Source organism: Nerophis ophidion, linkage group LG16 (assembly GCF_033978795.1).
Source record: "Nerophis ophidion isolate RoL-2023_Sa linkage group LG16, RoL_Noph_v1.0, whole genome shotgun sequence".
In the NCBI taxonomy this organism is placed as follows: domain Eukaryota; kingdom Metazoa; phylum Chordata; class Actinopteri; order Syngnathiformes; family Syngnathidae; genus Nerophis; species Nerophis ophidion.
In genome coordinates this window covers 17,759,201-17,780,509 of record NC_084626.1, presented here as the reverse complement: position 1 = coordinate 17,780,509, position 21,309 = coordinate 17,759,201, and the positions used below count along the sequence as shown (strand labels likewise).

Below are 21,309 nucleotides of genomic sequence, written 5' to 3'. Positions count from 1 at the left end.
ACTATGTTTGTTGTTTATTCTTGTGCTCAGGCGCTAAAGCCGAATGTGGTATTCTTGTTCAGGCACATCCACGGGCACCTCTCGGGGTCCTCCTCATTCGCTAGCTTACGAGCTGCCAAAGACGTACGCAATCGCTCGCTCAATAGAAAAAAAACATGACTTCTGCGGACCTTCCACCCAGGGAATGATGATAAAAGATGTCAGGTTTGTCTACACGTTTTCTATCTCAACTGTTACCGTCGGTGCGGAACGTCCGCCACGCTTCCTTTATTAAGTGTTGGCGTGATTTAGCCTCAGAATGCCTATGTGGGCTAACCTCGCTTGTTAGCTAGCCATGTTTGCCCGGCCTCCACAGCAGCCAACACTGCTGCCTGTGTCGCTGCATTCAACATTTACTACTTAGTGGAATACACTTTTATTATGACGTGTCGTTCGTAACAGTCGCAGTCGTTGCGAGCTTACGTGGCGCTTTAGTCAGTGGAATCGATCTGAAGGCTCGAAGTGACCCAAGTTTACTCGCGTTTGCGGAACAAGCTGCCTCAATGGACTTCAACTGATGTGCGTTTGAGCTCATAAAATCTCTTTTAATAATCCACGCAAGCGGTGGGACCTCAAAGTAGACGCTTGTTTTAACGAGGTTTTGTTAATCTATCCAACCATTTTTTTTACTGCTTGTCCCTTTCGGGATCGCGGGGGGTCGCTGGAGCCTATCAGCTGCATTCGGGAAAATATGCTTTTTGTATGATGTACCACTTTTATTGGATAAAACAACAGGATGTAAGTGAATGTCAAGTTATTGTTATTCTTTTTGGTATCCACTAGGGCTGGGCGAAATGGCCTTGTTCTGATATCTCGATATTTTTAGGCTACCGTATTTCCTTGAATAGCCGCCGGGCATGTAATATGCGCCTGCTTTGAATTACTGCCGGGTCAAACTCGCTCTCCAAATTTATTAGCGCATGCTTACTTTTACCTCCGTGTCAAAGTCGTGGCGTCACTAGTGACACTTCCCCTGTCGTCATTTCCAAAATGGCGGAAGAGTTTTTTACTGCAATTACTATGTGTAAACCAGGGGTCTTGTTCCACATCCATACAGAACACACTGATGATTGTGATATAAACAACTTTAACACTCTTACTAATATGCGCCACACTCTGTGAACCCACACCAAACACATTTCTGGAGACCATTGGCTCTGTAACACATAATACACGCAACATATGAATTACCCAGAATTCCAATGCATCCATGACTCTTAGCTATATCATACACCCGCTAGCACCAACCCCCCCTCCCCCACCCCTCTCCGTGCGTCCAAACGTCATGGATGCATTGGAATTCTGGGTAATTCTTATGTTGCGTTTATAATGTGTTACAGAACCAATGTTCTCTAGAAATGTGATTATTATTCTTTTTTGGTTAGGGTTCACAAAGTGTGGCGCATGTTAGTAAGAGTTTTAAAGTTGTTTATATCACAACCATCAGTGTAAATGATATGGCTGTTGACCAAGTATGCATTGCTATCTCGTATGAGAAGCAGTGAAATGCATGTGTCCTACCGGCACGCAGATAGCAAGGTGTAAAGGTGGGCGTGATGACATGTTGTAGAAAAGTGGTCCCCAACCATCGGGCCGCGGCCACAGAAGAATATTTTATTAATTTTTTATTTTATCACACTCAATTTTCTACTGCATGCCATTGGTAAGCGCAGGGGTGAGAAGAGGTTTTAAAATTATTAGCGCCTCCTTACTTTTACCTTATGCCCTGAATAAGCGCAGGAGTGAGAAGAGGTTTTAAATTAATTAGCGCCCCGGCGGCTATTCAAGGAAATACGGTATTTCGATATTTTTAGGCTATATCGCGATACACTATATATTAGGGCTGGGCAATATAGCCTTTTTTTAATATCGTTATATTTTTAGTCCATATCGCGATATACGATATATATTACGATATTTTGCCTTGGCCTTGAATGAACACTTGATACATAAAATATTATCAGTATGATTAGGGCTGGGCGATATATCGATATACCGTATTTTCCGCGCTATAAGCCGCCCCGGGTTATAAACCGCACCTTCAATGAATGGCATATTTAAAAACTTTGTTCACCTATAACCCACACTGGGTCATAAGCCGCGCCTACGCTGCGCTAAAGGGAATGTCAAAAAAACAGTCAGGTCAGTGAAACTTTAATAATATATTACATACAAACTAGTGTGCAAATGTGCAATCACAACAATAGTAACACTCAAAATATTACAGAGCAATACCAACATCAATAACTCAACGTTGCTCGAACGTTAATGTCACAGCACACAAAATAAACATTTAAAGCTCAGTTTTTGAAGTTATTCCTCATCCATATATCCTTCGAATTCTTCGTCTTTGGTGTCTGAATTAAAAAGTTGGGCGAATACGGCATCCAAAATGGCGCAGGTCATCTTGTTGCTTCCTCCGCCTACGCACCATTGATTCATCTATGTTGAATTCTCTCGCTGCTGCTCTATTTCCGTGTACTTCTGCGTGACTTATTGCCTTGAGTTTGAATTCTGCCTTGTACGCGTGTCTCTTAGTAGGAGCCATTTCGTGGTCGTCTTTACAGAAACACACAAATGAAATGAATCGTATTAGCCGCGTGCTTCTTCTTCTACGGGGGCGGGTGCTTACCTTGCCGGTTGCGTACCGTAGAAGAAAAAGCGCTTCCTCTTTCCAGGTGGGCGGGTGCTTACCTTGGCGGTGGCTTACCATAGAAGAAGAAGCGCTTCCTCTTCTACAGGGAAAAAAGATGGCGGCTGTTTACCGTAGTTGCGAGACCTAAACTTTATAAAAATAAATATTTATATTAATCCATATATAAGGCGCACCGGGTTATAAGCCACACTGTCAGCTTTTGAGAAAATTTGTGGTTTTAGGTGCGGCCTATAGCGCAGAAAATACGGTATACGATATGTCGCGGGTTTGTCTCTGTGCGATATAGAAAATGACTATATCGTAATATTCGAGTATGCGTTCTCACGCAGGACTTTTAGCTGCGGGCGTACACTTCAGGCTCTCCTCACTCTTTCCTGTGTTTCCTAGCAGACAAGCAGGCGCGCATTCGTCTCAAACTGTTATGTCATACGTCACATACACGCCCTCGCAGAGCAGAGAGCTAGCAGCGTGGCTAACGTTAGCTGCTAACGTAGCCGTACGAGAGAAAGATGCTGCGGATCTGGTAACAAATGAAGGAAGACTTAATTCCCAATAAAAACAGCAGGGTTTACATCGTCTGGTGGTGGTTCAACTTCAAGTGGGAATATGTCAAACAGACAACCGTAATTTGTCAAGTGTTTGGGGGAAAAAGCGATGCTATATAAAGTAGCATTACTACTAATATGTAGCATCATTTGAAAAGTCACTCGCTAGAGAATGAAAATAATTTCATAACCTTAGTGACATACCACTTAGTGAAGGATGAATACTATTTGACTTCCTATTATGCAGCTAATTTTTATTTGTCACTTAAAATGTCTATGACAATCTTGCAGTTTATGTTTTGGAAATGACTTGAATGTTTGTGCCATTGCTTAATAACTTTAATAAATACACTTTTGGTCAATTGACTTAGTTGGGATTTCGCGCTCTGCATGAAAGTTTAAAAGTAGCATATATGAATGCAGTATGAAGAAGAATGTTTTAATGTAGACACATAGAATAGTCATACTGCTGTGATTATATGCATCTAGTGTTCATTCAAGGCCAAGACAAAATATCGTAATATATATCGCGATATGGCCTAAAAATATTGCGATATTAAAAAAAGGCAATATCGCCCAGCCCTAAGTATGATGATTCTATGTATCTACATTAAAACATTCTTCTTCATACTGCATTAATATATGCTCATTTTAAACTTTTATGCAGAGAGGGAAATCACAACTAAGTCAATTGACCAAAAGTGTATTTATTAAAGTTATTAAGCAACGGCACAAACATTCATGTCATTTCCAAAACATAAAGTGCAAGATTGTCAGAGACATTTTAAGTGTCAAATAAAAATGAGCTGCATAATAGGAAATTAAATAGTATTCATCCTTCACTATGTGGTATGTTACTAAGATTATGAAATTCTTTTCATTCTCTAGCGAGTGACTTTTCAAACGATGCTACATATTAGTAGTAATGCTACTTTTTAGAGCAACGCTTTTTCCTCCAAACACTTGACAAATTACGGTTGTCTGTTCGACATATTCCCACTTGATGCCGTCACCGCAGGACGATGGAAACCCTGCTGTTTTATTGGGAATTAAGTCTTCCTTCATTTGTTACCAGATCTGCACCATCTTTCTCTCATACGGCTACGTTAGCAGCTAATGTTACCCAGTCTGCTATCTCTCTGTTCTGCGAGGGCGGACACAAATGTGACGTATGACGTGACAGTTTGTGGCGTATGTAAGAATGTGCTCCTGCTTGTCTGGGAGGAGAGACGGGAAAGAGTGAGAAGAGCACTGAATGCCCGCAGCTAAAAGCAACTGCGTGAGAACGTATACTTGATTACGATATAGTCATTTTCTATATCGCACAGAGACAAACCTACGATATATGTCGATATTTTGCCTCAGCCTTGAATTAACACTTGATACATATAATCACTGCAATATGATGATTCTATGTGTCTACATTAAAACATTGTTCTGCATACTGCATTAATATATGCTACTTTTAAACTGTCATGCAGAGAGGGAAGTCACAACTAAGTCAATTGACCAAAAGTTTATTTATTAAAGTTATTAAGCAGTGGCACAAACATTCATGTCATTTCCAAAACATAAACTGCAATATTGTCAGAGCCATTTTAAGTGATAAATAAAAATTAGCTGCATAATAGAAAATCAAATAGTATTCCTCCTTCGCTATGTGGTATGTTACTACAGACGTTTTTAAATTCTGTTGTTGAATATATGTTTCATAGGGTGTTGATCTGGAAATGTTTGCCTCGGTTGTGTGTCACCGAACAGAGATGTTGACACGCGAAGTTTCAAACACTCTTCATTCTCTAGCACAGTGGTTCTCAAATGGGGGTACTTGAAGGCATGCCAAGGGGTACGTGAGATTTAAAAAAAATATTCTAAACATAGCAACAATTCAAAAATCCTTTATAAATATACTTATTGAATAATACTTCCAAAGACATGCAATTGGGGATAGGTTGATTGGCAACACTAAATTGGCCCTATTGTGTGAATGTGAGTGTGAATGTTGTCTGTCTATCTGTGTTGGCCCTGCGATGAGGTGGCGACTTGTCCAGGGTGTACCTCGCCTTCCGCCCGATTGTAGCTGAGATAGGCGCCAGCGACCCCGAAAGGGAATAAGCGGTAGAAAATGGATGGATGGATGGAATAATACTTGAACAAAATATGAATGTAAGTTCATAAACTGTGAAAAAAAATGCAACAATGCAATATTCAGTGTTGACATCTGGATTTTTTGTGGACATGTTCAATAAATATTGATGTTAAAGATTTCTTTTTTTGTGAATAAATGTTTAGAATTAAGGATCTCTATTCCAATCCCCAAAGACAACACTTTAAGTTGATTACGTCTATGTGTAGAAATCTTTATTTATAATTGAATCACTTATTTATTTTTCAACAAGTTTTTTAGTTATTTTTATATATTTTTTTCCAAATAGTTCAAGAAAGACCACTACAAATGAGCAATATTTTTTGCATTATTATACAATTTAAAAAATCAGAATCTGATGACATACTGCTGTATTTTACTTAGGGTGTAACAGTACACAAAAATTTCGGTTCGGTATGTACCTCGGTTCAGAGGTCACGGTTCGGTTCATTTTCGGTACAGTAAGAAAAAAAACAAAATATACATTTTTTGATTATTTATTTAACAAATTTGCTAAATCTTCCACCAAAAATATATTTTGATGTGAAGTAATTGGAAACTTGGATAGGTCAATAAGTCATAATAACATTGATTTTGATTCAATATTATGTTTTGAGCAATGACTGTTTGAAAGAAAAAAAAACAGCTTTGTTGATTAGACAACGTTGCAACTTTTTCTAAATTACATTTAGCCTTTAAGCTTTTTTATTTCACTTTTGTTTATGTTTATGTTTATTTTAATAGTATCTTTAGAATGTGCCATGGGCCTTTAAAACATTAGGTGTGTGCCGCAAATGGCCTCCGGGGCACACTTTTGACACCCCTGCTATAGATATTAAAAAATTTAATCAGAGCCTGGCGACACATGCATGTTTATCATAACTCTCTTGCTCTGTCTCTGTCCCTCCCTCACGAATGCTGCTGTGTGCACAAATTGTCTTGTTTTTAACCCCTTCTTAACCTTGAACGTACATTGAAAATACACGCAACCCTAACTTAAAATGCTGGACATTTGAGGCATTTAAGAAACTCCACCCGGACAGCCTGGCAAAAGAGGACATGTCCGGTGAAAAGAGGAGGTATGGTCAGTCTATCATAGCCCAGTCGTTGCTAGCATGCCGTGTGTTGTTGTTTTTTTGATTGATTGAAACTTTTATTAGTAGATTGCACAGTACAGTACATATTCCATACAATTGACCATTAAATGCTAACACCCCAATAAGTATTTCAACATGTTTTAAGTCGGGGTCCACGTAAATCATTTCATGGTGCCTCGTAGGGGTGCAACGGATCAAAAAACTCACGGATTGGATAATTTTTTTCAGATCAGCAAAAAAAAAATAAGACAAGACAAATTAACAGAAGTTTTGCCGTTTTGTTTTGTAACATTTTTATATTAAATTAAAATATATAAAATGTAGTTCAAGTGCACAAGGCATAATATCTTCTTTTTAACATAATTAATGAAAAACAGTGCCACATAAAAAGGGATTTCTGCTTTCCTCCACTGCTTGTGTCAGTACCTGCACAAGGTGACTCTCGTAGAGGGGGCGTGCCTTCTCATCTCCCACTCTGCTGTGATCAAATGAGCACTTATGGTCACATAGTTCCCCTGGACCTCCACCCTTCTGTCGTGAGCGCAACAGATGACGCTCGGGATAGTTCGTACTCAACTTTTTTCTTCTCTTGCTCATAAAAATCTGGCACAAACTTATCGTTGAAGTTGGTGCACGACGGGATGTCGTAATGTGGCTGAAGCATTTTCAGCATGTGTTTAAAACCCTCGTTTTGCACAATGGAGTCTGCACCTATAAACACACCGATTAAATGGCACGGGGCGTTCATGTTCCTCCGTTACTTCGCTCCCCATTACCACGCTGTGCGAACAACTTTTATTTATTTTTCATAAATCAGACCGCGGATCATGTGTGTGCCGAACCGAAGATATCGATCCGAACGGATCACGGATCAATGTTGATCGTTGCACCACTAGTGCCTCTGTGTGCATTGTTTACAAAACGTGCGCTACTTAATATGTTCGTGTCGATCGGTACACCTCCAAACCGAACCGAAACCCACGTACCGAATCGGTTCAATACAAATACACGTACCGTTACACCCCTGATTTTACCTCTTCATCTCTTTTTTTTCAACCAAAAATGCTTTGCTCTGATTAGGGGGTACTTGAATTAAAAAAATGTTCACAGGGGGTACATCACTGACAAAAAAAAGGTTGAGAACCACTGCCCTAGCGGGGGACTTGATATGAGGCTACATATTAGCAGTGATGTTACTGTTTATAGCAATGCTTCAGCACCACACTTCACAAGTTACGGTTGTCTGTTCGACATATTACCACTTGAAGCCAAACCACCGACAGACAATGGAACCCCTGCTGTTTTTCTTGGGAATTCTTCCTTCATTCGCACATTCTTTCTCTCGCATTACCACTCACACGGCTCTGCTAGCATCACAGCTAACTTTACCCACGCTGCTATCTCTCTGCTCCACAAGGGCGTATGCGCATGTGACGTATGACGTGACAGCATGTGACGTATGTAAGAAGGTGCGCTTATCTGTGAGAAGGAGAGACAGGAAAGAGCGAGGAGAGCCTATAGTGTAATGCCCGCAGCTATCAGCAACTGCGTCAGAACGTATACTCGAATATTAAGATATAGTCATTTTCTATATCACACAGGGACAAACCCGCGATGTATCGTGTATATCGATATATCGCCCAGCCCTAATGTCAAGTTATTGTTATTCTTTTGGCGCTCTGCAATCATTTAGAAGCTATTTAGGTGAGATGATGCTAATTTAGAACCAGGAAATAACACTGTGACACACCTGTACAGGAAAAGATGATGAACAAGTTTAGTGCCTCAATGTAGTAATTAATTCAATGGAATCTTGAAGGTTGTGTTTCCCATAGTTTGTCTTCTCTCTGCAGGGATGAGCTGACCTCCGCGACTTTGGGCCTCTTCTTCCACTTCCTGGCGAGCGCGAGCCTCCGCTGAGACAAGCGTGACCATGTATTGCCTGCAGTGGCTGCTGCCTGTGCTGCTCATCCCCAAGCCGCTGAACCCAGCGCTGTGGTTCAACCACTCCATGTTCATGGGCTTCTACCTGCTCAGCTTCCTGCTGGAGAGGAAGCCCTGCACCATCTGTGCCTTGATCTTCCTGGCCGCCCTCTTTCTCATCTGCTACAGCTGCTGGGGAAACTGCTTCCTGTACCACTGTCAGGACGCCGCCCTGCCCCACGCCGCCCACGACCCGGCCATCGTGGGCACTTAGAAGGGGTGGGATGATGACGCTACCGATGCCGCTGCCTTGCTGGATGGACTACAGGTTGGCGGCGGGGTGGCGACGCACGCTTTTAGAAAGGCGCGTTATGCTGTAAAGACACAATTGAACTTGAGACGAAGGGGGCACGCAAATGGCGGAAGTATTTGTGAAGCTGCACGTGACCACCATATTTTCTCGTCTTTCAAATTTTCTCACGCTCCCTCCAATCACAGGACAATCCTCCCTCTTCCTCTCTTCATCTCAAGCTTTTTAATCAACTTTACACCAAAAGAAGACAACTTGTTTTTCAGTCTTGTTGAGCTTTTTGTGTGTGCTTTACAGCTTTTTAATTTAAATAAATTAAATAAATAAGTTTTCCTCTCCATCTATGGGGTTATTTCATCAAGCATCGCCAAACAAACACTAGTGAGGAAGATCTTTTATGAAAAAAAAATTATCTGCATCATTTTACAATAGATAATTTATAAAAGACTAAGTTGACTTACATAGCCCTCAATCACAAATGTCTCAAAGCGCTGCACAAGCCACGACGACATCCTCGGTTCAGCTCCCACGTCAGGGCAAGAAAAAACAACCCAATGGGAACAACGTGAAACCCTGGAAGAGACTGTAGATGTGGGGACCCACGCCTCTGATGCAATGGATGCTGAGTGGATACAGTTAATGTGAGAGTCCAGTCCACAGTGGGGTCAGCAGGGGATCATCTTGCATGTAGAGTCTGTAGACACATCAGCAGTGACGTTACCGACTGATGCATAAGGAGTGGTCACCCCGGGTCCTGACTTCATGTGCAAGTCCAGTCCATTGGGAGACCAGCAGGGGATCATCTTGAATGGAGACTAGTCAGCAGCGCAGAGACGTCACCAACTGATGTAAAGAGTGGCCCATCCTGGGTCCAGACTTTGAACAGCTAACGCATCATCCGTGGTGGCTGATCTGTGGTCATTTGATAATCTCGCTACCACCTACTCAGTGGCCTAGTAGTTAGAGTGTCCACCTTGAGATCGGTTGGTCCTGAGTTCAAATCCCGGCCGAGTCATACCAAAGACTATAAAAATGGGACCCATTACCTCCCTGCTTGGCACTCAGCATCAAAGGTTGGAAATGGGGTTTAAATCACCATAAATGATTCCCGGGCGCGGCACCGCTGCTGCCCACTGCTCCCCTCACCCCCCAGGGGGTGATCAAGGGTGATGGGTCAAATGCAGAGAATAATTTCGCCACATCTAGTATGTGTGTGACAATCATTGGTACTTTAACTTTAACTATGCAGGGAGGCAGAGCAGAAAAGAGAGACAGCAGATCAACTGGTCTAAAATGGGTTCTATTTCTAAGGCTAAAATGTTTCTACTGAGGTAGCATCTCTAAGTATTACTGAGAGGGCATTCCAGAGTACTGGAGCCTGAATAAAAAACACTCAATAGCCTGCATACTTTTTTGGGCTCTGGGAATCACTAATAAGCTGGAGATCTTTAAACACAGTTTCTGGCCTGGACATATGCAATACAATCAGCAAAATAGGATGGAGCTAGACCGTTTAATATTTTATATGTAAGTAGTAAAACCTTAAAGTCTCATCTTAAGTGCACAGGAAGCCAGTGCAGGTGAGCCAGTACAGGCGTAATATGATCAAACTTTCTTGTTCTTGTCAAAAGTCTAGCAGCCGCATTTTGTACCAACTGTAATCTTTTAATGCTAGACATAGGGAGACCCGTATATAATCCAGTAATCGAGACGAGACGTAACAAAGGCATGAAGAATTATCTCAGTGTCAGTCGTGGACAAAATGAGACAAATTTTAGCAATATTACAGAGATAAAAGAAAGCTGTTTGAGTAACACTCTTAATGTGTCACTCAAATGAGAGAGTTGGGTGGAAAATAATACCCAGATTCTTTAACGAGTCGCTTTGTGTAATTGTTAGGTTTGTCAAATTTTAAGGTGGTATTATTAAGTAGATGTCGGTGTCTAGCAGGACCGATAATCAACATTTCCGTTTTCTAAGCGTTAAGGTGCAAAAAGTTGCTAGATACCCATTGTTTGATTTCATTTAGACATGCCTCCAGGTGACTACAATAATAGTCCGATGTCACATTGTTATGGGAGACGCACTGCATCCTGTCAGTAAGATAAGAGTTAACCCAAGACAAGGCTAAGGCTGACATACCTGTAGAGACAGGGATTTGTTTCTCACTTGTCACCTGGTATAGTGGGTGTGGCTACATGTGTGTGTGGGCGGAGTGTGTGTGGGGCTGAATGATTGCGGAATGAGTATCACCTGCACCTGTCTGTGAATTGTTTGTCTTGTATGGAAAGAGTGTGAAGAGGGTGCCGTTTCTTCTATTGACTGCAGAGGGACCACAAACCATCTGCATGTAATGTATTGCATTTTTACTCTGAGGGAAAATAAATCAGCAGGAAAGACTTCATGTTGCATCCTTGGACCCAGCGTGTCAGACAGAGCCCTGCTTTCCACTCTCAATCATTTCTGATAGTCACACAACAATACCAATATGTGTTTTGACATATTCTAATAGAATGTTTTAGTCAACGGTATCGAAAGCAGCGCTAAGATCAAGTAACAGCAACATGGATGACGCATCAGCATTCCTTTTTAGTTAGCAATAGGTCAATAGTAATTTTTGCGAGGGATGTCTTGATTGATTTGCCCTGAAACTGGACAGAAAGGGTTCACAGAGATTGTTTGACGCTAAGTGTTTGTTTAGATATTGAACAACAATTTTTGCGAGGATTTACGAGATAAAGGGAAGGTGGCCCACCGGCCGGAAGTTTACAATGATGTCAGGATCCAGGTTAGGTCTTTTGAGCAGAGGAATAATAACCACTTTTTTGAATGCTAAGAGAACAGTACCAGAGGAAGAGTTATAAATTAATAATGTTTAGCACTGATGAAACTAATATTATAAACAGCTCCTTGGTAAGTTAAGCAATAAGTGGGTCAAGTAAACATGTTTGTTTTGTCCCATTTACAAACCCCGTTTCCATATGAGTTGGGACATTGTGTTAGATGTAAATATAAACGGAATACAATGATTTGCAAATCATTTTCATCCCATATTCAGTTGAATAAGCTACAAAGACAACATATTTGATGTTCAAACTGATAAACTTTTTTTTTTTCTTGCAAATAATCATTAACCTTAGAATTTGATGCCAGCAACACGTGACAAAGAAGTTGGGAAAGGTGGCAATAAATACTGATAAAGTTGAGAAATACTCAAACAGTTATTTGGAACATCCCACAGGTGTGCAGGCTAATTGGGAACAGGTGGGTGCCATGATTGGGTATAAAAGCAGCTTCCATGAAATGCTGAGTAATTCACGAACAAGGATGGGGTGAGGGTCATCAATTTGTAAGCAAATTGTCGAACAGTTTTAGAACATTTCTCTACGAGCTATTGCAAGGAATTTAGGGATTTTACCAACTACAGTCTGTAAAATCATCAAAAGGTTTAGAGAATCTGGTGAAATCACTGCACATAAGCGATGATATTACGGACCTTTGATCCCTCAGGCAGTACTGCATCAAAAACCGACAGTGTGTAAAGGACATCACCACATGGGCTCAGGAACACTTCATAAAACCACTGTCAATAACTACAGTTGGTTGCTACATCTGTAAGTGCAAGTTAAAACTGCTATGCAAAGCAAAACTCATACATCAACAACACAAAGGAACGCCGCTGGCTTCGCTGGGCCCGAGCTCATCTAAGATGGACTGATGCAAAGTGGAAAAGTGTTCTGTGGTCTGACGAGTCCACATTTCAAATTATATTTGGAAACTGTGGACGTGGTGTCCTCTGGAACAAAGAGGAAAATAACCATCCGGATTGTTATAGGCGCAAAGTTCAAAAGCCAGCATCTGTGATGGTATGGGGGTGTATTAGTGGCCAAGGCATGGGTAACTTACACATCTTTGAAGGCACCATTAATGCTGAAAGGTCCATACAGGTTTTGGAGCAACATATGTTGTCATCCAAGCAACGTTATCATGGACGCCCCTGCTTATTTCAGCAAGACAATGCCAAGCCACGTGTTGCAACAGCGTGGTTTCGTAGTGAAAGAGTCCGGGTACTTTCCTGGCCCGCCTGCAGTCCAGACCTGTCTCCCATGGAAAATGTGTGGCACATTATGAAGCGTAAAATACGACAGCGCAGACCCCGGACTGTTGAACGACTGAAGCTCTACATAAAACAAGAATGAGAAATAATTCCACTTTCAAAGCTTCAACAATTAGTTTCCTCAGTTCCCAAACGTTTATTGAGTGTTGTTAAAAGAAAAGGTGATGTAACACAGTGGTGAACATGCCCTTTCCCAACTACTTTGTCACGTGTTGCAGCCATGAAATTCTAAGTTAATTATTATTTGCAAAAAAAATAAAGTTTATGAGTTTGAACATTAAATATCTTGTTGTAATGCATTCAATTGCAAATCATTGTATTCCGTTTATTTTTACATCCAACACAATTTCCCAACTCATATGGAAACAGGGTTTGTACAAGTCGCGGGTGTTCCTCTGATTTTATTTCTTAAAAAAAGAGGGAGATTATTTTGGAGGGCAATATCCGTCGTACATACATTCATATCTGCGTCAGTAGACAAAGAATGTTTTTCATTTTGGTTCAGTTCCTGACCACCATAAGTAAAAATGTACAAATGTGGTAGATTAATTAATATTGGTGACATCTTTAAAGTTGTTCCCAAATCCTCAGCTTGTCACAAATTTTTTAAAGAATATCCTTTAGAGCAGGGGTCACCAACACGGTGCCCGCGGGCACCAGGTAGCCCGTAAGGACCAGATGAGTAGCCTGCTGGCCTGTTCCTTAAAATAGCTCAAATAGCAGCACTTACCAGTGAGCTACCTCTATTTTAAAATTGTATTTATTTACTAGAAAGCTGGTCTCGCTTTGCTCGACATTTTGAATTCTAAGAGAGACAAAACTCAAATAGAATTTGAAAATCCCCAAAAATATTTTAAAGACTTGGTCTTCACTTGTTTAAAAGAATTCATTAATTTTTTTACTTTGCTTCTTATAACTTTCGAAAAGACAATTTTAGAGAAAAAAATACAACCTTAAAAATGATTTTAGGATTTTTAAACACATATACCTTTTTACCTTTTAAATTCCTTCCTCTTCTTTCCTGATAATTTTAATCAATGTTCAAGTAATTTTTAAAAATTTTTTATTGTGAAGAAAAATGAATACATTTTAATTTAATTCTTCATTTTAGCTTCTGTTTTTTCGACAAAGAATATTTGTGAAATATGTCTTCAAACTTATGATTAAAATTTAAAAAAATTATTCTGGCAAATCTAGAGAAATCTTAAGAATCATATTTAAGTCTTATTTCAAAGTCTTTTGAATTTATTTTAACATTTTTGTTCTGGAAAATCTAGAAGAAATAATGATTTGTCTTTGTTAGAAATATAGCTTGGTCCAATTTCTTATATAATCTAACAAAGTGCAGATTGTATTTTAACCTATTTAAAACATGTCATCAAAATTCTAAAATTAATATTAATCAGGAAAAATTACTAATGATGTTCCATACATTATTTTATTTTATTTTTCAAAAAGATTCAAATTAACTAGTTTTTCTCTTCTTTTTTTCGGTTGAAATTTGAATTTTAAAGAATGGAAATTCAAGATAAATTATGTTTCAAAATAAAATTTTCATTTTTTTTCCCTGTTTTCTCCTCTTTTGCACCGTTCAATTAAATGTTTTTTTCCCTCATTTATTCTCTACAAAAAACCTTCCGTAAAAGGAAAAAAAAAGTACGACGGAATGACAGACAGAAATACCCATTTTTTTACACACACACATATATATATATATATATATATATATATATATATATATATATATATATTTATTTATTAGAAGGTGAATTGAGCAAATTGGCTATTTCTGTCGATTTATTTAAGTGTGTATCAAACTGGTAGGCTTTCGCATTAATCAGTACCCTAGAAGTAGCTCTTGGTTTCAAAAAGGTTCGTGACCCCTGCTTTAGTGTATTTTTCAGACGCCCTGTCCTTTTATCACAATACAGCGGACAGACTTAGCAGTTCAATAAAAAAAAGCATGTATTTTAAACACATTGTTTTTTTTATACAATGTAAGTGTCTATTATTTGATACTACACAATAATACAGGGAAAGTGTCCAGTAGCAACACATGGTGACACTTGGCTTGTGAGCTGGCTTTTTACGTTCGATAAAGAATCACTTATTTTAAGTTAAAATGTCCAAAAAAAAAAAAAAAAATCATAATGTGGCACCTATTTTTTTCATGAATGGAAATTGGTAAAAAAAAAATTGATTGATTTGAATTTTATTTTAAAATATAAAAACAATAATTTTTTTCAGTGTCGAAAACAATAACTTGTAAAAAACGGTTTTATTTTCATTTTATAAATGTCACACAACAACATAAGAAGAAGTCAGCAGTAACAAAAATAAACTTATATTTCCCCTCGGGTATTTCTGATTCTGATTCTGAAACAGACCAAAAACAAATGACCTACTCCGACTGTTCATTCATATCACCACAATGGAACTCAAAAGTTGATATTTGCAGACCGCAGACTGGCCTGTAGAGAAAACGTCTTCGAAGTTCTTCAACACTGTAGTTATTTTCCCACATGTCACATTTGACTTAAAATATTAACTTCCGGTGTCAGGGTCATGAGAACTCATCTATTTTTTTCCTTCTTGCTGACTTATGTTCATTTTTATACAAGATGAAAAAAAATAATAATTTTCAGTCTTTTAGAATGAAAATGAGATTGATGGTTAAAAACCTTCAATGAATATTTTTGTGCTTAAAAAAGCGCCCAAAAACCGTTGTTTTTCTTTTTCACTTACCATTCATGACAATGAAATGTAACGACCCAAACGGTCAGTATACCTTCTTGTCATTCTATTTCCAATTCTTAAATAAAAATCAAAAAACACATTTCGGGCCATTTTTTCCATTTTCAATTCTGGAAAAAAAACTATTTAATGACACTTTTTTAAAACGACAATCCGACTACTGTCGAACAAAGATGTTTCCCTACATCTATTTCCTACCGCTTGTCCCTTTCGGGGTCGCGGGGTGCTTGAGCTGCATTCGCCGGTATGCTAAAAACATGCTTAACGCAAAGGAAAAGCTAAAATACTGCTACCAGTTTAATTTGCCATCACACAGATAAACACGCACTTTTGCATTTTGGATGAACATATAATCGATGTTTGTGTTTATCTGGAAAAAATAAAATCCATAAAAGGAAAACAGCACAAAATTTAATTTTATGGCAATATTTTAATGAAAATCAACCCTTTTTTGTTCGTTTTCAAATCTGTCATGTAAAACAAAAATCGAAAAACAGCCGTAATTTTGTTTTTTGATTTGGGTTTCAGAATTGGAAATAGAATGAACATGGACCATTTTCATTAAAATATAGTCCGCCCTGAGATCGGTAGGTTGTGAGTTCAAACCCCGGCCGAGTCATACCAAAGACTATAAAAATGGGATTCATTCCTTTCCTGCTTGGCACTCAGCATCAAGGGTTGGAATTGGGGGTTAAATTAACAAAAATGATTCCCGGGCGTTGCACCGCTGCTGCTCACTGCTCCCCTCACCTCGCAGGGGGTGATCAAGGGTGATGGGTCAAATGCAGAGAATGTTTTCGCCACACCAAGAGTGTGTGTGACAATCATTGGTACTTTAACTTTAACTTTACCATAAAATTGGATTTTGTGGCGTTTTCCTTTTATGGATGTGTATTTTTCCAGATAAACACAAAAATCCAATATATGTTCATCCACAATGCAATATTGCGTGGTTATCTGTGTTATAATTAGAACAGGAAGCCGTATTTTAGCTTTTCCTTTGCGTTTAGCATATTTTTAGCATAATGGTAACATTTTTTATCCGTATACCTTGCATTTATTCTATTTCCAATTCTGAAACGCAAATCAAAAAATAAAATTACGGCTGTTTTTCGCTTTTTATCATAAATGGCAGATTTGAAAACAAACAAAAGAGGGTTGATTTTCATTAAAATAGTGCCATAAAATTGGATTTTGTGCCGTTTTTATTGTATGTATTGAACTTGTTTCAGATAATCACAAAAATTAAAAAAAATGTTCACCCAAAATACAAAAATGCGTGGTTATCTGTGTGATGACAAATTGAACCTGACGCAGTATTTTATCTTTTCCTTTGTGTTTAGCATGTTTTTAACATAACTAACATTTTTGTTCAGCGGGATTCCTAATGTCGTTTTTAAAAAAGTGTCCTTCAAAAACTTTCGTTTCAGAGATGAAAATAGAAAAAAATGGCCTGAATGTAGTTTTTTGATTTGCATTTAAGAATGTGAAATAGACTGAACGTAAGATACACAGACCGTGTAGCAGTAAAGTCCTTAACTATTACTGCTATTGGTTGCCGAATATAAATGAAGCTAGTTCAGATGTGTGCAGCCAGCTAATAATTGATGTCCAGAATTGTGTCCATCCATCCATCCATTTTCTACCGCTTGTCCCTTTTAGAATCACGGGGGGTTGCTGGAGCCTATCTCAGCTGCATTCGGGCGGAAGGCGGGGTACACCCTGGACAAGTCGCCACCTCATCACAGGGCCAACAACCTCACATTCACACACTAGGGCCAGTTTAGTGTTGCCAATCAACCTTGATTGTGTCTGTTTAACAAAAATGTTTATCATAAAGTCACGTAAATAAAACTTACTTTGTAGCAAAGCAGAAAATAAATAGGAGCAAACAAATAGCCTGGCACAGTCAAAAACTGTTGAGCCTCCACTCAGCAACACCTGAGCAAGATCCCGTCCCCTCCCCAAGTAGACTGGCACTGGGCCTTGAAGCAACCCCTTAGTGACGTCATGAATTTGACGGACAGAGAGTATATGGCTTGAACACCGAAAATCAACCCTTTTTTGTTTGTTTTAAAAACCTGCCATATACAATACAAATTGAAAAACGGACCTTATTTTATTTTTTGATTTACGTTTCAGAATTGGAAATCGAATGAACGGAAGGTACACGGACCATTTCAGCTTTTCCTTTGCGTTTAGCAATGTTTTAGCATTTTGGTAACATTTTTTCAGCAGGAGTCCTGAATTCTGAAACGCAAATCAAAAAATAAAATTAGGGCCGTGTTTTGATTTTTTTTTCTTATATATGGCAGGTTTTCTTTAAAACATCCATCCATCCATCCATTTTTCTACCGCTTATTCCCTTTGGGGTCACGGGGGGCGCTGGTGCCTATCTCAGCTACAATCGGGCGGAAGGCGGTGTACACCCTGGACAAGTCGCCATCTCATCGCAGGGCCAACACAGATAGACAGACAACATTCACATTCACACACTAGGGCCAATTTAGTGTTGCCAATCAACCTATCCCCAGGTGCATGTTTTTTGGAGGTGGGAGGAAGCCGGAGTACCCGGAGGGAACCCACACATTCACGGGGAGGACATGCACCCGTGAATTTTGATATGCCATTGATATTTTTTTAATTATTATTATTATTATTATTTGAAACTGGATTTTGCATGTTACTAAAGTTATATAAGCCGTGCTTGTTCAATATTTAATGGAAATCTTGTTTGGGTTTCTATTAAAAGGTTAATTTGTTCAACCTTGGCCCGCGGCTTTGTTACGTTTAAAATTTTGGCCCACTCTGTATTTGAGTTTGACACCTCTGGGTTATTGTGTCTGCCTCACAATACGAAGGTCCTACAGTCCTGGCTCAGGATCTTTCTGTGTGGAGTTTGCATGTTCTCCCCGTGACTGCGTGGGTTCCTTCTGGGTACTCCGGCTTCCTCCCACTTCCAAAGACATGCACCTGGGGATAGGTTGATTGGCAACACTAAATTGGCCCTAGTGTGTGAATGTGAGTGTGAATGTTGTCCGTCTATCTGTGTTGGCCCTGCGATGAGGTGGCGACTTGTCCAGGGTGTACACCACCTTCCGCCTGATTGTAGCTGAGATAGGCGTCAGCGCCCCCTGCGACCCCAAAAGGGAATAAGCAGTAGAAAATGGATGGATGGAATTGGGAATAGAATGAACAAAAGGTACATGGACCCGGACTTACCCATCCATCCCATCCACTTTCTACCGCTTGTCCTCGTAGCTTCCACTTTCAACGTGACTAAGTAACTTTCGACAGTCATTTTCTGTATCTCTGCGATGTGAAACCGCAAGTGTTCCTTTTCGTCGGGCTTTCAAAATACACTTTGGGTTCGACAAGAAGTGTCAAAATAAATGGCCTACAAATAGTGTTTGAGAAAAAAATTGCATGCTGTTAAACATCTTTAAAAATGTGTCCTTTTTCCTCTCATGTGCTTGTTGTTCTTTGTCAGTCCACACTAACACAGAGGAAACATAAGAAAGTTGTTCCTATAGGACGGTGATCTCGGTCTCCAGGTTCTGGTAGAACTCCTCCTGCATTAACATGTCCAGATGCTCCATCCTCTGGAAGGCCTCGTGACCTTTGCCACCTGCCACAAACACACGACGTCATGCTTTAAACAGCCAGCCAGACAATTCAAGGACGCGTCTCATACCAAAAGACAGAATTGCCTCCTTGACCGCACTGCGGACGTCATCATCAGCTGACCTCCACAGCTCTGCGATGTGATCCACGCTCTCTGTGGCCTGGCAGCACACGCACGGTGAGGGTGAAGCAACACAGCACTCATGTTGAAGCCCCTCACTCACCATCAAACGTTTGAGCGCCAAACAGGAGCTTAGCTGGATTTGAACGTCGGTGCTCCTCAAACTCTCCGTGTAGTAAACCACCGCCTGGACACAGAGGTCAAAGTGCACAAAACATTTCTTTATTCCTCTTTTAAGGAATGTTTCACTTCACACTCACCACTCGGCAAAACTGATACCAGACTGATACTTTTGTACTTGAAATGTAGTGTAAACACCATGACAAAAAATTAACTAAAATATGACGCAAAAATATACGGAACCCCTAAAGCAGGGGTCACCAACGCGGTGCCCGCGGGCACCAGGTAGCCCGTAAGGACCAGATGAGTAGCCCACTGGCCTGTTCTAAAAATAGCTCAAATAGCAGCACTTACCAGTGAGCTGCCTCTGTTTTTTGAATTTTATTTATTTACTAGCAAGCTGGTCTCGCTTTGCTCGACATTTTTGATTCTAAGAGAAACAAAACTGAAATAGAATTTGAAAATCCAAGAAAATATTTTAAAGACTTGGTCTTCATTTGTTTAGGGGCGGCATGGCGTAGTGGGTAGAGCGGCCGTGCCAGAAACCTGAGGGTTGCAGGTTCGCTTCCCACCTATGGACATCAAAGTCGCTGCCGTTGTGTCCTTGGGCAGGACACTTCACCCTTTGCCCCCGGTGCCGCTCACACCGGTGAATGAATGATGAATGAATGATTGGTGGTGGTCGGAGGGGCCGTAGGCGCAAACTGGCAGCCACGCTTCTGTCAGTCTACCTCAGGGCAGCTGTGGCTACTGATGTAGCTTACCACCACCAGGTGTGAATGAATGATGGGTTCCCACTTCTCTGTGAGCGCTTTGAGTATATAACAATAGAAAAGCACAATATAAATCTAATCCATTATTATTATTATTATAAATAAATTCATTTGTTGTTTTTTTTACTTTGCTTCTTATAACTTTCAGAAAGACAATTTTAGAGAAAAAATAAAACCTTAAAAATGATTTTAGGATTTTTTAACACATATACCTTTTTACCTTTTAAATTCCTTCCTCTTCTTTCCTGACAATTTAAATCAATGTTCAAGTAAATACATTTTTTTTATTGTAAAGATGAATAAATACATCTTTATTTAATTCTTCATTTTAGCTTCTGTTTTTTGGACAAAGAATATTTGTGAAATATTTCTTCAAAATTATTATGATTAAAATTCAAAACAATTATTCTCGCAAATCTAGAAAATCTGTACAATCAAATTAAAATCTTATTTAAAAGTACTTTTGAATTTCTTTAAAAAATTTTGTTCTGGAAAATCTAGAAGAAATAATGATTTGTCTTGGAAATATAGCTTGGTCCAATTTGTTATATATTCTAACAAAGTGCAGATTGGATTTTAACCTATTTAAAACATGTCATCAAAATACTAAAATTAATCTTAAGAAAAATTACTAATGATGTTCCATAAATACTTTTTAAATGTTTTCAAAAATATTTGAATTAGCTAGTTCTTCTCTTAATTTTTGGCTGATTTTGAATTTCAAAGAGTCGAAATTGAAGATTAACAATATTTCAAAATTTAATTTTCATTTTTTTCATGTTTTCTCCTCTTTTGAACCGTTCATTTATTCTCTACAAAAAACCTTCCGTAAAAGGAAAAAAAAAAATGTACGACGGAATGACAGACAGAAATACCCATTTGTTTTTTATATATATAGATTTTTTTATTAAAGGTAAATTGAGCAAATTGGCTATTTCTGGCTATTTATTTAAGTCTGTATCAAACTGGTAGCCCTTCGCATTAATCTGTACCCAAGAAGTAGCTCTTGGTTTCAAAAAGGTTGGTGACCCCTGCTCTAAAGGGACATGGGGAAAACATTTTTGGTGGGGGAACATTTTTTTTT

General features: G+C 39.2%; 2 protein-coding genes across 2 annotated transcripts in view; one reads left to right on the top strand and one right to left on the bottom strand.

Annotated features, from left to right (window-relative positions):
- Window positions 1-45: 45 nt before the first annotated feature.
- On the top strand, window positions 46-9,056 carry blcap (bladder cancer associated protein). Its single transcript, XM_061874436.1, has 2 exons — window positions 46-204; window positions 8,337-9,056. The coding sequence occupies exon 2, from the start codon at window positions 8,417-8,419 to the stop codon at window positions 8,678-8,680; it is 264 nt and encodes an 87-aa protein (XP_061730420.1). The 5' UTR covers window positions 46-204; window positions 8,337-8,416; the 3' UTR covers window positions 8,681-9,056.
- Window positions 9,057-18,675: 9,619 nt separating this feature from the next.
- ripor3 (RIPOR family member 3) overlaps window positions 18,676-21,309 on the bottom strand; it is a 35,938-nt gene continuing 33,304 nt past the window's right edge. The window contains 3 exon segments of the mRNA XM_061874435.1: window positions 18,676-19,215; window positions 19,282-19,372; window positions 19,436-19,519. Of these exon segments, the coding sequence (XP_061730419.1) occupies window positions 19,115-19,215; window positions 19,282-19,372; window positions 19,436-19,519 (276 nt within the window). The 3' untranslated portion in view covers window positions 18,676-19,114.

Coding starts and splice junctions, on each gene's coding strand:
- blcap (XM_061874436.1), top strand. CDS start 8,417: ATGTATTGCCTGCAGTGGCTGCTGCCTGTGCTGCTCATCCCCAAGCCG.